This window comes from Saccopteryx bilineata, chromosome X, assembly GCF_036850765.1.
Source record: "Saccopteryx bilineata isolate mSacBil1 chromosome X, mSacBil1_pri_phased_curated, whole genome shotgun sequence".
Lineage (NCBI taxonomy): Eukaryota > Metazoa > Chordata > Mammalia > Chiroptera > Emballonuridae > Saccopteryx > Saccopteryx bilineata.
In genome coordinates, this window is record NC_089502.1 from 2,468,678 (window position 1) to 2,485,600 (window position 16,923).

The window sequence follows — 16,923 nt, forward strand, 5'->3', positions numbered from 1 at the left end:
GTGAGCTGAATTCCCAGAAAAAGCACTGTGAAGATTTTGGAAAATGCAATTCATCCTTATTATGCCAATGGTGACAATTGTGATTACTATTGAAATGCTGACAGTCACATACAGCCATTGGTTCTGAGGATAATAGCCCTGTGAACTGGATTAGACAAAAACAATGTTGGATTCCAACATTGTGGCTCTTGAGATGGGCCTTTGTGCACTGGTCTCTTGGACACACTGCTGCCTGAGGTGCTGTCAAAAGCTCTCTAGATCGGTATTTTTCCATCGCAGCTCCGCGGACCAGTGGTGGGCCACCAGAAATTTTATGCCAGTTCAGGAAAGAATAAACTATCCTGATGTTGCATGAACATTATAGTCTCAATGATTATAGACTCTAATGTTCATGCAACATCAGGATTGTTGTTAACTCTTTCGCAGACCAGCAAGAAATATCTGCAGACTGATGGCTGAAAACCACTGCTCTAGTAACTGCGAAGGAATGTGAAAATTTTATACTGTTGTAGCTCATTATCTCCCATCCTTACCTCTTTCCCTCACCAGTTGCTAGCTTTATTAACTTTTTATTGCTTTAGAATACTCTTTCCATGCTCTCTACTGCCTTCTGTGCTTTCATATTTCTTTTTTTTCTTCCTTTATAAAGTAACCTAATCTATAAACCCCTAAAATTATATGCTTAATAGGAATAATTTTGACTTTGATGGTTAGAGACAAGGTTTTGAGCACACCAAAGTGTGCTTGTTGTTACAGTTGTAGATAGGCTTGTATATTAAACACAGGATTGGAGGACTTGGTGTCATGTTAATCTTGTGAGGCTTTTGCTTATAAAATAGAAGACAAAGTGATTTTTACTTTTTTTATAAACTAAATATTTCTCCTGCTTTATCAATTTGTAATTTACATGTTAACATGTCACCAACTTTCTTTAAGGTAAAATATGAACAGGAAAATATAGTAATGTTAAAACATGAAACAATCAAAGTATTTGCCTTTAAAATTTGTTTGTAAGACTCTGTGGGATACATATGTTACTTTAACTAGTTTCTTTTTTTATTCCTCATTTCATTAGTCACTAATTAGATGATATGAGTAATTAGCAGCATTGTTAAAATTAACCCCATAGTTGATTACTCATCTTCTGTTTTTCTTGGGCAATGCCAAAACCAAGTCTATAAATTACTATATAATTTTAGGCACCGAATAAGAAAGATAAAATATAACCATTTAGGTTTTCTGATTAAACTTTACCAATGCTTTCTTTTTCTGGGTGTTTTATAGAAAACATTTATAGCTCTTTAACCTACCCTTTTAAAGAGGTCTCTGAAGGAAAAGAGGAGGGAGGAAACCCATCAAATTATGTTAGAATAGAGGTAGTTAAGCACTGGCCAAGAGGTAAATGGGACTAAAGTATGGTTTCACCAAATGTTTTCCCATTGTGTTAGTTTGGTTTAGGTTTTTAACCTGCAACTGCCTAAGGGAAGTCCGTTTCTTCATATTGTATTTGTGAAGTTGGACAGGGGAGATAGTGACTTCACGGTTTATCAGTAATGAACCTGGTCATGACCAGTGGATTTTTAACAATGTAGCTTAGTGAGTTAATGATTAGAGATAAGCTTTCTTTAGACGAGAAACATATTTTAAAATTATTTCACTTAAAATAGTCAGTTTTTCCATTAACAAAATAATTTTAAATTAATATACAGAGAAATAGTAGTTTGCATATATAATAGACTATTCCTAACTCTAACTCTACTTTTACTTGAGAAATTAATGTCTTCAAAACTAATATGTCATTTCACCTTCAAATTCTCAAGGTTTCTTCTTAAATGTCTTACATTTCAGAGAATATTTACTCTTTTTTTTTCTTTTTTTCGGTTTCTGCATTTCTCTTTTTTCTACAATTTTCCACCTTTTTTGCAATTGTGAACAAGGTAAAGAAATGCCTCCCTTCCTCAGGAACATCTACTGTCTTCATGCTTTCTCAAACTTCCAGCAATCACAGTTTCTCTTGGAGTGAATAAGGTGATTTTCTTTCTTAATGTACCAACTTGCTTGCATTCTTATATGCTTGACACCATTTTCTCATTCTTTATGAAAAAACGAAAAATTACTTTGGATTCATTTATATATCTTCTGTTGATTCTTAAGACTGTTTTGTCATTTTCCTTTACTTTGTTCATCTTCTCTAATTGTCACACTGGAGAGGAAATTATTTTCAAAAACTTGGACAGTAAATCTCTGGTCCCGTTCATTCCTGGTATGCAATGGAAGCCACAGCATGTTAAATCTAATCTGTTCATCGAGAAAGGAATATTTTGCACAAATTTCTCTGTGTTCAAAGCACTGACAGAACTGTCACACAGAGGTGTCCACCAAGATGGTTTACTAATCAAACTCTATTTTGACTCATCTACCATCAAATCTACCAGTGTCATTTCAAAAACCCAAGTCTGGAACTTACTACTAATGTCTGTATACTTCTACCATGAATTCAAGTTAGAGACTTTCTTAGGTCTTAAAATGTATTCGTTTAAATGTTATGCATTTGCTATAGTGTAATCATTTGTACTTTTGGCCAGAAGAATAATCTATAGATAATGATTTTTTTTCTTCTACATTTTTATCACCAGGTAGGTTAACTAATCTTCAGATCTTTTAAGTTTCTTTACCTCACTATTACAGAGAAATCTGAGCTGTAAAAAGGCATCTGACTCATTATCCACCAGACCTTCAGTCAGACCTCTTCTTTTACGAACATTCTCAGATGAATCTAATATATTGTAACAGGTACCTAGTATTAAGCGGGCTGGCTTAAAGAAAAAGATTAACAGCATTATAAAGAAAAAAAATGAAAATATCACTCTCTAAATTTGTTTCTGCTGTTGGTGTGGTGAACTTTGTACTATTCTTTGCAAAAAATATAAAGATGCATTACTTGGAATATGGGGAAATATATATTTTAAATTTGTTAGCCATCCCCCCCAAATACAATTTTAGGCATTTTCCAGAGCTAAAAGGTAATACCATAATTTGTAAGGGGAGAGTAGTCATGGCAGTGCCATCATGTGAAAATGTTCATTAATACTGATCAAGAAATATAATTTTGATTTTAAAATGTCATTTGGAAAATTGAAAATAAATATTCCAAAATTGCATCTGTATAATATCAAGTCAGTTTAGCATCGCATGTTCTTTTGGGAGTTATGTGAAAATAATTCAGTGTGTTTGTATCTCCATGTACTGTGTCTCTCTGTTTGCAGGTTTAAACTTAATGTCCTTGTAAATGTCTGATCCCCAGATATATATTAACGAGCCAGTCTATTCTAATCGTTTTTAATGTCAAGTTTTATTCAAATTAAATGTTTCAACTTTCAGAGGTAAAATCTTTCCTAGCCATTCAGGGGGGTACTAGCCTAATTAAATACAATGCTTCATAATAAATTTTCCAAAAGTGAGTAAGTCATTTTATAACATATTCTTTCTTTTACCCCAAAAAAATATTTCGGAGGAATCCTTGAACTCAGAATTTCTCCTCAATGTGTATTGTTTCCTACTACAGGGATCTCAGACCTTTTTAGGTCTTTTATCCATTTATGGGAATTTAGAGGAATTCATGACTGAGATTTACAAGCTTATCAGCTTGGAAACAACTTTGTACAGCATAGGGCAGGGCTGTCTTTCATGCACACATAAAAATTATTGATTATCATGAAAAAAATTACAGCCCAGTTCATTTTGAAGCTAACAATTGTGAGCCCACCTCATAGACCCACTCTTCAGCAGAGAATAAATATTAAACTAATGGATTGATTCCTTTGGTTCTCTGGCTACTACAGTTCATCATGATCTTCATCTTCTATGTAATGTTGAAAGGCAACTAATTTTGCCTATGTCAGCATCTCCTACCCTCTCCCCTATTTTGAGGAACTCACCTGCGTACATTTTCCCTCAATGATGTATCTGCTTTCCAGTATCCTTCTTTGACCCTTTGTCCCAGATAGCCTTGTCCTAAGCTGTTGTGTGATGCATTTGAGCTATTCTGTTTTCAGTTCATTTTGTATCCCCCTGTATTGCTTTCTTCAGCTTGATCTGTGGTTTGGGGAAATAGGCTGGGTAGCAGACACCGCTACTGCTTTTGGCCTCTCCAGGGCCTTAATTCCTACAATTCCAATATAGAACTGGGGAAGTGGTGGGTTTTTTTAACAATTGTTTTATTTTAATGTACTTATTTCTTCTAGGAATATATATTATTATGACATTATTTCTCCTCCAAGGGAAATATTTGGCAATTAGTTTAGTTCCACTGAGTTTGTCCCTAGATTGATAATGGAATTGTGTGACACCTTTTACAAGTTCCTAATGTGAATGACAATCTTATTTTCATTAGTCACCATGATCCTGCTATCTGAAAAATAATATGAGAATATGGAACATAAAAAGGAATGGAATGTACTCTGTAGTACTTCTAGTCCAACCATGGGAAGAAATAGCATTGCCCTTTAAAGCCTTCCATCAACCAAGTTTTACAAAATGTTGGATTTTAGACTGGAGAATCAATTAGGATCCCTCCCGTGACATAAGACTTCTGCTTTTCAACATATTTGATTTACAGTCAGCAATTCATTGGCCTATTATATTCCATCCTAATCATAGCATTTGATAATATTTAGAGGACAGAAAAGAATCTACAAATTTTTAGGGAAGTTTCTTTTCTAAAAAAAACAGTGAGTAAGAAAATTAGAAGAGTCAGTTGACCGTTAGATCACGATCTGCCAAAAAGTAAATTAACTGATTCATTCATTCAGCATGTCCTGAGCATCTGCTATGAGCCAGACACTGTGCTAGGTGCTGAAGATAGAAAGATAAATAAAATTTCCCTGTTTGTAAGTAGCTCACAGGCGAGAAAAAGGGATCTTGGTTAAAGTAAGCCTCTGCTGTGGTCAGTAGTCCTGCTGGTAACAACTATAAGGAGAACCCTGGAGCAATTCAAAAGCAAAAAGCAAGTCTGAATCTTACTCAACTAATAAATGACATGATTAAAAATGGCTTATTGTGTCACTTTCTTTTTCCCTGCAAGTGAATAAAACTTGGCACTTGGTTAAGATAATATAGTTGCTTTACTCTCATAACAAAATTTATTACCTGACTTATTTTTGAAAATGCTATGCAGATAGTTTCACATTATTATTAAAATAAACCTTTAACTTTGTATATTTTAAATTTTTCAGAATCAGAATCTTGAACTGCCTATGTTATTGTCCTACAAGCATATTGACAGTGGTTACAGCTAAAAGGACAGCATGAAGACACAACTACAAAAAAAGTTATCATCTCGGGATACTCGATATGCAACAAACCACTCTCTTATGTCTGAGGTTCAGAATAAATGTCCATTAAAATACCAAATGACTGTCATAAGCTCTAAGTTACGAATTCTATGGAAGTTGAAAGGAAGAATATTCAGAATTTCTAGCATTAGATAGACTAGCATAACTACCATATCGGTGCTCTTTTAACCCATTAATTTTGTGAATGAATTTAATTAAAATAGAAGTCATGCAATGGGAATGAATAGATTTTGCTAATAATTTCTTTTTTTGCCTGGTGGAAGAAATCATCTATTTGGATCACATTTCTTGTTTCTGCTGACTGATAATCTTAAATTATTTTTTCAACATATGAAAGGGATATTTATAAATACAGGAAGACTAAATATCAGTGTATCATATAGAATTATTAATATTCTCCGTTCACCCACATGCTAATTTTATATTGATAAAAATACCTGAACACTTATGTGAAAATAATGTTAGTCCTGGGTGTTTTTGTGAGAATCAAAAAAAATTATTTTATTATATTTTTGTTCTTCTAAATGAACCCCACTTATTGAGTATGTAGCTATTAAGATTTGAAAACATTTCAAATCACTTAGTAGCCCCTCAAAATAGTTAAGATATAACAGAGTTTTCCCATATTAGTTTTACTGGGATCTGAGATAAGGCGGGCGAAACTATAGTTACATAAAATTAAAGGGTATTCTGGACATCAGTCTTTTGTAACCTTGTAGAGAGGCAGTAAAAATAGCTTCTTTCAGACTTAACAGTTTTTATTTGAAAGAGGCTACATTTGTGCATGTATGCAGCACTTTTTTTTTTACTTGTCAATTTGGGAGGGAAGGATCCATCCAAGGCAGTTTTTCAGCCTGTAGAGCCAAAACTCTGAACATAAATGTCTTTCTTTGCAAACTTGGCAGTGTAATGGTCTCTCAACCATGAGATTCAACTTGGTAAACTCTTTGACTTACTGGACTAGAAGGAATTTTTAGCCTCCTAATGAGTTCACTTAAAACCTAAAAGGAAATGTGAAATGTCTTTATCACATGTAAAATTGAACGTTTTTTGGATATAAATAACCATATTTAACTACTAGATTGAAATAATCTTTTGAAAAATATTTTCATAGCAGTTTCCATTTTTGTTTCTCTTTATGGCTTGCCTGTACTATTATTAGTGTTAATATTGTACCTTTTTGAAAAGGCATTGGGTTCAATCTATAGTAATATATTTATATAGTCCATATGGCACATTTAATTTTTCCATATGTATTTTGTGTTAATATTTAGGTATGATCTTTCTTAAATTCCAAAAGGTCAAAATTTCGCTTATCACAACCTTCCCACCATTACTGACCCATTTTCATTATTTCCTTTGTTCTCATTCATCAGTATTATTTGAGTATTTTGTTTGGTGTCATTCATACCTTATGTAAGTATGCTGTGTTCTAATAGCCTGTATTTGAGGCAGTCTGCTGAAAACAGTCTATACGTTATTTGTCTATTCCAAAGAGCTAAAAAGTCAAACCCAGGAAAGCTTTTGATGTTTTGTTATTGTTCTTGTTTTTATAGTCGTTGCTGTATTGTTATTGTATGTTGTTTTTTGTAAGAACTATAGGGACTGTGCATATAAGTGAGAGAGCCACAATGGATGAAGGTGCTTATTTAATGAAGAACCTTGGAGATGTGACATAATCAGAAGAATATTTATGGTAGCAGAAATATAACAGATGAGTAGGGGAGACTTAAACTCTTGTCTCAGCTACACATTATACACTGCAGTTCAAATTCACCATGGCCATGATGTTTCTTTTTTGAAAAACATTTTATAAATGAGCTAATAAGTGGCTAGTGTGGGGTTAACAGATGAACTAACTTGAAGTAAGCCATCCAGTGTTCCCAGCACTATAATCTAACCACCTTATTTTGTGACAGAGAAGGACAAAATATAATGCTAGGATCATATTACATCATTTAAATAATTTTGAACTGTCAAAATGTCCTTGTAATGTCACAACTGTTGTTTATTGTTTGAGGATATTAACTACTAAACTGAAAAAATAAATTCTATACCTACCACATTTACACCAGCAACAGTATAAATGTAAGCATAAATTTGCAAAATTCATAATACTTTAGTGATGGGATGGGGTTTTTAAATAATGTACAGTATATATATATGTGCAGGTTTTATGCAAATGTTAAAATCATTTTTCAGCTTGCAAATGGTACTGCAATATGAAATTTTTCACTTTTAAGCAATTTTTACATCTCTGTTGCTTTCTATACTGAATGTGAATGTCATCTTTTATGAATGAAAGTTGCCTTTTTCATTACAGAAATTTTGTTTGATGTAATCAATAAACTTTGCTATGATATGATTGATATTCTAGCCTTTTTTGCAGGGAAAGATCTCAGTTTGACATAAAAACAATATGGAAGCAGTTTGGTGATGGGAAATAAGTTTCTAATTTCCTCTTTGCATGTAGAAGTCACAAATGTACAATCATTTATATATACATTCAAACTGGCATTTTAGGGCAGTATCTAATTTATGGAGGTTATGATATTAGCAAGACTATTGAGTAAGACTGTATCTTGCTATTGCATAGATAAAAGTCCAGCCAAATATCAGATGTTGAAAGTCTATTGTGTGCTTGTCCGTGTGCTTGCTACTGCCCATGCACTGAAGGTGGTGTGATGTAGGATCTGTATGTCCATTCCATTGAAATCATTTGATTCTTAAGTAGCCAGAGATGCAAGGATTCTACAATAGCTTGAGACTTGGTCCAAACTTTGTGTGTTCACCTCTCCCCTACTTCTCCCCACCCCCACTCATCTCCTCTCCCCCGCTTCTTTCCTTGTGAAAGTCCCTTTTGAAAAACCCTGATCTCTGCTAAGAAACTAAAGTTTCTCCACTGTAGCTGGATGCATTACATTTTTGCACTTCAGTCTCTTTTTGTAGCCCTTTTATTTTTGTTCTGTGGGAAATATGCTGTATTTAGAGGTGAAACCTGCGTTAGAATTTTACTTTTGCCACTTAGAGCATTTCCTGGATTTCAGTCCTCTCTCTCCTCACCTGGGAATGAGGGGTGATCAAATGAGGTAAAAGATCAAAGCTGCCTTGTAAAATTTCATTTACTATTTAGATGAAAACATCATTATTTTTATATTAAAGGTTTTTTATTGCTTTGACTTTTTAAATGAATAGTTGTCATTTATCAAATTTTCATAGACGTATCTTAGATTCTACCTTCTTAAAATTAGTCTATTTAGGCTTTCTTGTGGAGAGCGGCCTCATTGCAAGTCTGCCCAGGATTGGTCAGTAAAATAAGTATTGTGAGGATCTTGAGCGCCTTGGCCTCTTCAACACAAATCATGTGCAAAGGTTAGAGGCTGAGGTTATCACTATGGTTATTCAGTGAATGTGTCTGTGGCTGAAGTGCTGGGTGCATACTAATGAAGCTTGAAGGGCTGAGTTCTTGGAACAGTTTTCAGGGAAAAAGGGTCTTAATTATTTCACGGCATTTTAAAAATTGCTTTTGACACATATTTCCCAGCAACTGATAGGCAAAGGAAACATAGGCTCAGTTCCTGGCACATGGACCCGTTATGCTGAAGAAATACTGCTGTGTGGACCAAGCAGGTCCTCACGTCATGGGCTTTAGGAGCTAGTGCTTGGTGCAGGTCTCTGGCTTAAAGGAGCACTTCACCTCTTGCTGGGCCAGATTTCCTGCCAGTGGCAAATCTTTGGCCCTGGCTGTTTGGATAGGGAGGGGCAAAGGATGCTCATGGCTAAAATGCCTGCTGCTGCTTTGACCTCTTTACCAGTTTGCAAGGTCGTATTTCCTACTAGTAAAGTCACTAAAATTCCAATTTATATTAGTGAACACATACAGCCAAGCACTGTTGTAATGACCTAAATATATTCACTCCTTTAATAATCCCAACAACACGATGAAATGGGTATTAACAGGTATTCATTTGACAGATAAGGAAGCTGAGTCATAAACCAAGGTCACAGTTTTTAACTCAGGTATTCTTCACCAGGACAGTATTCCCATTATTGTACACCCCCCGTAGCGTAAATAAAGCATCACAGTGTTAATGCAAAACCTGAATATCAACCATAACAGCATCAAACAGACCCAAGTTGAGGGATATTCTACTTAATCACTCGCTTATAATCTTCAAAATTATCAAGATTCTGAAAAACAAAGGAATACCCACATAAAGGAAACAAAAAAGACATAACTAAGTATAGCGTATGATCCTCAGTTGGATTCTGAACCAGAAATGGGACATTAGTAGGATTATTGGTAAAGTTTGACTATGATATATACAATTATGTATTATATCAATGTTAATATCCTAAAGGTTTTTTTTTAATTGACATTAGAGGAATGGGGAGAGAGAGAAACGGAAACATCACTCCGTTCCTGTATGTGCCCTGACTGGGAATCAAAGCACAACTGTTGTGTATCAAGACGATGCTCCACCAGCCAATGTATCCAGCCCCAGCAATATCCTGTGCTTTGTAATTGTGCTATGATTATATATGTTATATTTTGGGGAGTCTGAGTGGAAAGTATATAGGAATTTTTTTTTTGCAACTGAAGCCTGAAGTTATTTTAAAAAGTGAAGGAAAAAGTGGAGGAGGGGGTGGGGGAGGCAGACAAGGATAGAGAGACAGGAAGAGGGAGAGATGAGAAGCATCAACTCATAGTTGCAGCACTTGAGTTCACTGATTGCTTCTCATATGTGCCTTGAGGGGGAGGGGAGCTCCAGCTGAGCCAGTGACCCCTTACTCAAGCCAGCGACCTTGGGCTTCAAGCCAATGATCATGGGGTCATGTCTGTTATTCCCTGCTCAAGCTAGCAACCTCAGGGTTTCTAACCTGGGTTCTCAGCCTCCCAGGTTGGTGCTCTATACACTGCCTCACTGCCTGGTCAGGCTTAAAATTATAATTTGAAAAAATAAAAATTTAAAACACAATGAAACATAAAAATAATGGGAGAGAACATTAAATTGAACTGACTGTAGAAGACTGAAATACAAATTATTAGCTAATATATCTGCATAGCTGTTTCTAGGTTGCTTTTTACATACCTTATTTAATCTTCACAACAGTCTTCTATAGAGACCATTATCCTCTATATTCTTACAGATAATGACACAGGCCCAGACAAGTTAACTATCTTACCCCTGGTCCCACAGGACTGAACACAGGTCAGACCCATGCATTTCCTACTTCACCACACTGCAGTTTGGGGCTTCTAACACATGCTACTGGATTCTAGAGTAACTAAAAAACAAGCCTTACTGCAGTCATTTTCCTGTGGGCCCATCAAGATACTGTCAGCTCTACTCTAAATCAAACCATAAATGGGAGTCATGTGCCCCAGGGCCAGGTTTCTCCTTTTGTCCATGCACTGGGCTTCCTTCGAGTACTGTTTATTCAGGTGTACCAGGAAAGTTTTAACCTACCCCTCCTCCTGCCATCTGAGTGAGAATGCAAGCAAGCTCCTTCATTTTAATTATGAGGCTTCAGGTTAGTCATGTTACCTCTACCTCCAGTGTTTTAAGTATGTACTTCAGTTAAAGCCATCTCAAATGATTCTACCCCACTACGAAAATGTGATTGACATGATTTTTATTCAGCATTTCCCAAATTGGGTTATAAAATGAAACTAGATTCCTTATGAAATGTTACTAGGTTTTCTTGAAAAAGTGGGCTCCCTGGGCTATATGATTGTCCCCTGTTTGAGAAGTTCTAATGTATACTAGAATGTTAAAGTCTCAGATTTATAATATTAAAACAATTTGCCTTTGTTTAACCCACTAAGTTTCAAACACTGGATGAAGAAACCCATTTTTGCATAGGCCATATCACAACAAATGATTGGACTCCATTTTTCTGTGGTATTTTACTCTGAGAAATAAAGCAATAGCTAGGTTCTCTACACAGGTAACTATATGAATCACACATTCCTCCCCATCTACTTGGTGGAGTTCACTTTCATGATCTAAGAAAGATCTAAATATAGTTTTTAAGCCAAAAGTGTCAGTCAAGATCCAAACTGGAAAACAGAAAACAGACCATGACTTGTATTTTAAATGGTGGGATCTAAATATAGGGAATTGATAGCATACGTAATGGCAGAGTTGAAAAGCCAACTGGGGACTCTGCAAAGCAGCCCAAAGATTAGAAAGAATAGGAGGGCAGAACCAGTTTTCCTGGTGGGACAAAGAAGTGGAAATTCTGAATCCTATCACATGGTCACATGGCAGAAATGAGATTCCGTGTCAGCCCTCAGAGCAGGTAGGACCACAGAATCTCTCCCACAGGGCCAAATGGCCAGGGCCTAGGTCTCCTTCTGTGAAGAGGAACAGTGAGATTGAAGGGCAAACAGGAGATACTAAACCAAAGTGGTGGCAGAACGAGGGATCACAGCCAGTGTTCCCACGGTCTGCCCGCAGCCTGCACTCAGCACAGAAACAGAGAAAATTAAAATATTAAAGTGTGACCTATCAGCCTCCAAGATCCCACCTACCTCACCTTGTGGGGTATGGAGAGTTGCAGTGAAATATCCCTTGAAATAGAGAAGTATTCTCTAGTCCCATGGTCAGCTGAGATGTGGAGAAGAAAGCCCAGAGGCCTGAGATGGCCATTACTAAAGCCTTAAAGCCATAGATATTTCAAAAGCATACTCCACCCACCAATGGAACTGCAGCCCTGCCTACATCATCAGGACAGAGATATCTCATCAGAGGTCAATCTAGGAATTTCCAAAAGATAAAACTTGTAACACAACACCTACTTGAAGAAAAAGAAAAATCTCCCAAATCTTAATTTTTTTTCATTTAAATTTCACTTTATATAATTTCTATATTTTTTTCTTATTTTGTTGTGGGTGTTTTTTTCTTTTTGCTATTTGTTCTTTGAGCATTTTCCTTTTTAATAGCCCTTTTTAAAAATTTTATATATTTGGCCCTGGCCAGTTGGCTCAGTGGTAGAGCGTCAGCCTGGTGTGCAGGAGTCCTGGGTTCGATTCCTGGCCAGGGCACACAGGAGAGGCACCCATCTGCTTCTCCACCCCTCCCCCTCTCCTTCCTCTCTGTCTCTCTTTTCCCCTCCCACAGCCAAGGCTCCATTGGAGCAGGGTTGGCCCGGGCACTGAGGATGGCTCTATGGCCTCTGCCTCAGGCGCTAGAATGGCTCTGGTTGCAACAGAGCGGCACCCCAGATGGGCAGAGCGTCGCCCCCTGGTGGGCATGCCGGGTGGATCCCGGTCGGGCGCATGCGGGAGTCTGTCTGACTACCTCCCTGTTTCCAACTTCAGAAAAATACAAGAAAAAAAATTATATATTTAATTGTATTTTTCACTTTTAATTTTTTAGTTTTTGTTTTTTAGTGAGAGAGATGGAGAGAAGGACAAAGAGAGAGGAATAGACAGACAGGAAATGTGAGAGATGAGAAGCATTAGCCTTTTTTTGTGGCCCCTTAGTTCTTCATTTCTTCATTGATTGCTTTCTCATATGTGCCTTGACCAGAGGGATCAAGCTGAGCCAGTGACCCATTTCTCAAGCCAGAAACCTTGAGCTCTAGCCAGTGACCTTGGGCCTCAAGTCTACAACTTTTAGGTTCAAGCCAGTGACCATGGGGTCATGTCTATGATCCCACACTCATGCCAATGACCCCACCTTCAAGCTGATGAGGCCATGCTCAAGCTGTATGAGCCTGTACTCAAGCCGGTAACCACAGGGTTTCAAACATGGGTCCACAGCATCCCAGGCCAATGCTCTATCCACTGTGTCACCACATGGTCAGGCTTTATTAGAGTTCTTAACAATATCACTCTCAAATACCATCAAGGAAGAAGAAATTGAATACTGTGGCTAAACAAGAAAGAGATATAATTCAGAAAGTAAAGGAATAATCTACAGAAAGCAAGTTCAATTACCAGGAAACCTTGGAGTAAACAAAAGAGAATTCAATACTGAAGTTATGAAAATACTCAGTGAGATGCAGGAAAACAATGATAAGCAAAGTAATGAGCTCAGAAAACAAATTAATGGACAAAATGAGTACTTCACCAAAGATATTGACATTTTAAAAATAGATATGAAGAACTCAATACATGAATTGAAAACTGAGGTAGCAAGTTTAGCTATTAAACAGGTTTGATACAGGAGAGAATCAGTGACATCTGTTGGAGGAAACCCAAATCACCGAGTGACTTTCTGTTCCCATCCTGAGGATGTGAAGGTCGGGGCCAAGCATACGTGACTGAAGGCAGTTGTGTGCATCCAGGGAAGGCCCAGGGACATGATGCTTGGCCCTGCTGGAGCTTTCTGCAGGTCATGAATCAGACAGAAGATGGTGTGGTGTTATGTCTCAGAAAGGGCAAGAGAATTCTAATCAGTTTTGCAAAACTAAATAATAAAATTATATACTATATTCTGCTTGTTAGTTTCTTATGGAAAATGACATACTTCTGCTTAATAAATTGGATAGCTGATCTCTTCAAGGCACCTCAATCCAGGAGAGATTGGAGTCCTCCACTTGCAGTATTGTTGCTGCCTCATTCCTTTGTGGATCCTCTTAATGAGGCCCTGACCACTAACAACAACACAATGACAGGCAACTAGAGATGCTATAGAGAGGAGAGAAATTCATGATTTAAAAGAAATAGAGAGCTGTATGAAATTTGTCTGACTCCATCAGAAAGAGCAAGATAAGAATAATGGTTATGTCAGAAGAAGAAGAGAGGGAGAAGAAAATGGAGAGCCAATTCTTTTTTTTTTTTTCTGAAACTGGAAACGGGGAGAGACAGTCAGACAGACCTCCGCATGCGCCTGACCGGGATCCACCTGGCACGCCCACCAGGGGCGATGCTATGCCCACCAGGGGGCGATGCTCTGCCCCTCCGGGGCGTCGCTCTGCCGCGACCAGAGCCACTCTAGCGCCTGGAGCAGAGGCCAAGGAGCCATCCCCAGCACCCGGGCCATCTTTGCTCCAATGGAGCCTTGGCTGCGGGAGGGGAAGAGAGAGACAGAGAGGAAGGAGGGGGGGTGGTGGAGAAGCAAATGGGCGCCTCTCCTATGTGCCCTGGCCGGGAATCGAACCCGGGTCCCCTGCACGCCAGGCCGATGCTCTACCGCTGAGCCAACCGGCCAGGGCCGGAGAGCCAATTCTAATAAATAAATAATGACACCTTCCCAAGCCTATAGAAAGAGTTTGAGCCTCAATTCAAGAAGCATACAGAATGTTGAGTTACCTCAACCCAAACAGACCTCCAAGGCAGATCATAATAAAATTGTCAAAAATCAGTGACAAAGAAAGAACCTACAAGGCAGCTAGGGAAAAGAAACACATAACATATAAAGAAAGGCCAATTAGGTTATCATTATACTTCTCAGCAGGAACTCTTCAAGCCAGAAGAGAATGGGTCCAAACATTCAAAGTACTGAAAGAGAGGAATTACCAGCCAAGGATAACATATCCACTGAAATTATCCTTCAAATATGAAGGAGAAATAAAAATTTCTGCAGACATTTGGAAGCTGAGAGAATTTACCAACATATAACCACCAAGGCAAGAAATACTCAATGGGGTTATTCAACTAGATACAAAGAACAAATCAAAGCTACAAGTAAAAACTCAAACAAGATCAGAATAAAAACAAGGATAATCTGTGAAAACAAGAACATAAAAGGGGAGAGGATAAAGATCGGCAGTAGCAAAGGAGGATGAAGTGAAGAAACACATAAGACAAAGAACTTTTGCATATGTAACAACGTTTTTCTTAAAAACCTAATGGTAACCACCCACAAAAAATCCAATACTGAAACCCGCAGCTTAAAAAATAAGAAGAAACAGGAGAATAAAGTATGCAAAACAACCACACAAAAACAACTGCAGAAACTATAAAGAGAAGAACCAAATGAGACACAGAGCTAACAAAACAAACAATCAAACATAAAATGGTGATCAGAAATCCTCAAGTATCAATAATTACCAAAAATGTAAATAGACTGAGCTCACCAATAAAGAAGCCCAGATTAAGATTAACAGATTGAATCAGAAATCAAAACACAAACATGCTGTCTTCAAGAGACACATCTAAGCTGCAAGGACAAAAGTAGACTCAACGTCAAAGGTTGAAAAATGATTCTCCAAGCAAATAATACCCAAAGAAAAGCAGGTGTAGCCATACTCATATCTCACAATGCTGACTTCAAGACAACAAAGGTAACAAGAGACAAAGATGAGCATTTCATAATGATAAAGGGGACATTATATCAAGAAAACATAACACTTCTTAATATATTAATATATTCACAGAATCAGGAAGCACCAAAATATATGACATCTACTAACTGATCTAAAATAGAAATAGACTAAAAATTAATCATACTTAGAGATTTTAACACATCATTAATGGCTTTAGATAGATCATCCAAACAGAAAAATCAATACAGGAATATCAGCTTTAAACAACACACTAAACCAAATAAAACATTCTCAAGGATAGGCCATATGTTGGGCCACAAAACTAACATCAAGAAATTCAGGAAGATTAAAAGTACACCAAGGATATTTTCCAACCATTACGCTTTAAAATTCGACCTCAACTTCAAAAAACAAGTAAATAAACCCACAAAAATGTGGAAAGTAAATAACATACTTCTAAAAAATGACTGGGTCAAAGAATAAATAAAATCAGAGATCAAAAGATATATACAGACAAATGAGAATCACAACACGACTTATCAAAATTTAAAAATTTATGGGACACAATGAAACCATTAATAAAAGTGTGTATCATTACATACTTATATCAAGAAATATGAGAGATTCCAAGTAACCTACCTAACTTCACACCTTAAAAAACTAGAAAAAGAAAAACAAATGCAGCCCAAAGTCAGTAGAAGAAAGGAAATAATATAGAACAGAACTAAATGAAATAGAGAACAAAAAAATATATAGTGTAAACAAGGACAACAAAGAGCTGGTTCTTTGAAAAATCAAATACAATTGACAAACTCTTGGCTAGAATCAATAAGGAAAACAGATAAAGGACTCATATAAACAAAATCGGAAATAAAAGAGGACAAATTATCACAGATACCATAGAAATACAAAGGACTATAGTAGAAAACTATGAAAGAGTACATGCCACCAAATTTAACAATCTAGAGGAAATGGATAAATTCCTAGAACTATACAATATTCCTAGACTGAGTCATGAAGAAGTGTAAAACCTAGACCCATTAGCAGGGATGAAAGAAAAACAATTATCAGAAACCTCCCAAAAATAAAAGTCTAGAACCAGATGGCTAGCTACACTAGAGAATTGTACCAAACATTCAAAGAAGATTTGGTACCTATCCTTCTCAAAGTCATCAAAAAACAGAGTAAAAAATAACAATGCCTAACACATTTACAAAGCCAACATAACCCTGATACCAAAACCTGGCAAGTACAACACACACACAAAAAAAATTACAGACCAATATCTCTAGTGAATACAGATGCAAAATTTCTAAGCAAACTACTAGCAATTCAAATACAACAACAC

General features: G+C 36.7%; 1 protein-coding gene across 4 annotated transcripts in view; it reads left to right on the plus strand.

Moving 5' to 3' along the window:
* ATP11C (ATPase phospholipid transporting 11C) overlaps positions 1–7,716 on the plus strand; it is a 228,964-nt gene extending 221,248 nt beyond the window's left edge. For 3 of the 4 annotated variants that reach the window (XM_066248822.1, XM_066248824.1, XM_066248826.1), the window contains 2 exons: positions 2,689–2,793; positions 5,235–7,716. In XM_066248822.1, coding sequence (XP_066104919.1) covers positions 2,689–2,790 — 102 coding nt within the window. In that variant the 3' untranslated portion in view covers positions 2,791–2,793; positions 5,235–7,716. The remainder of the gene's footprint in view (positions 1–2,688; positions 2,794–5,234) is intronic. The other variant, XM_066248823.1, reaches the window with a different exon arrangement.
* The last annotated feature ends 9,207 nt before the right edge of the window (positions 7,717–16,923 follow it).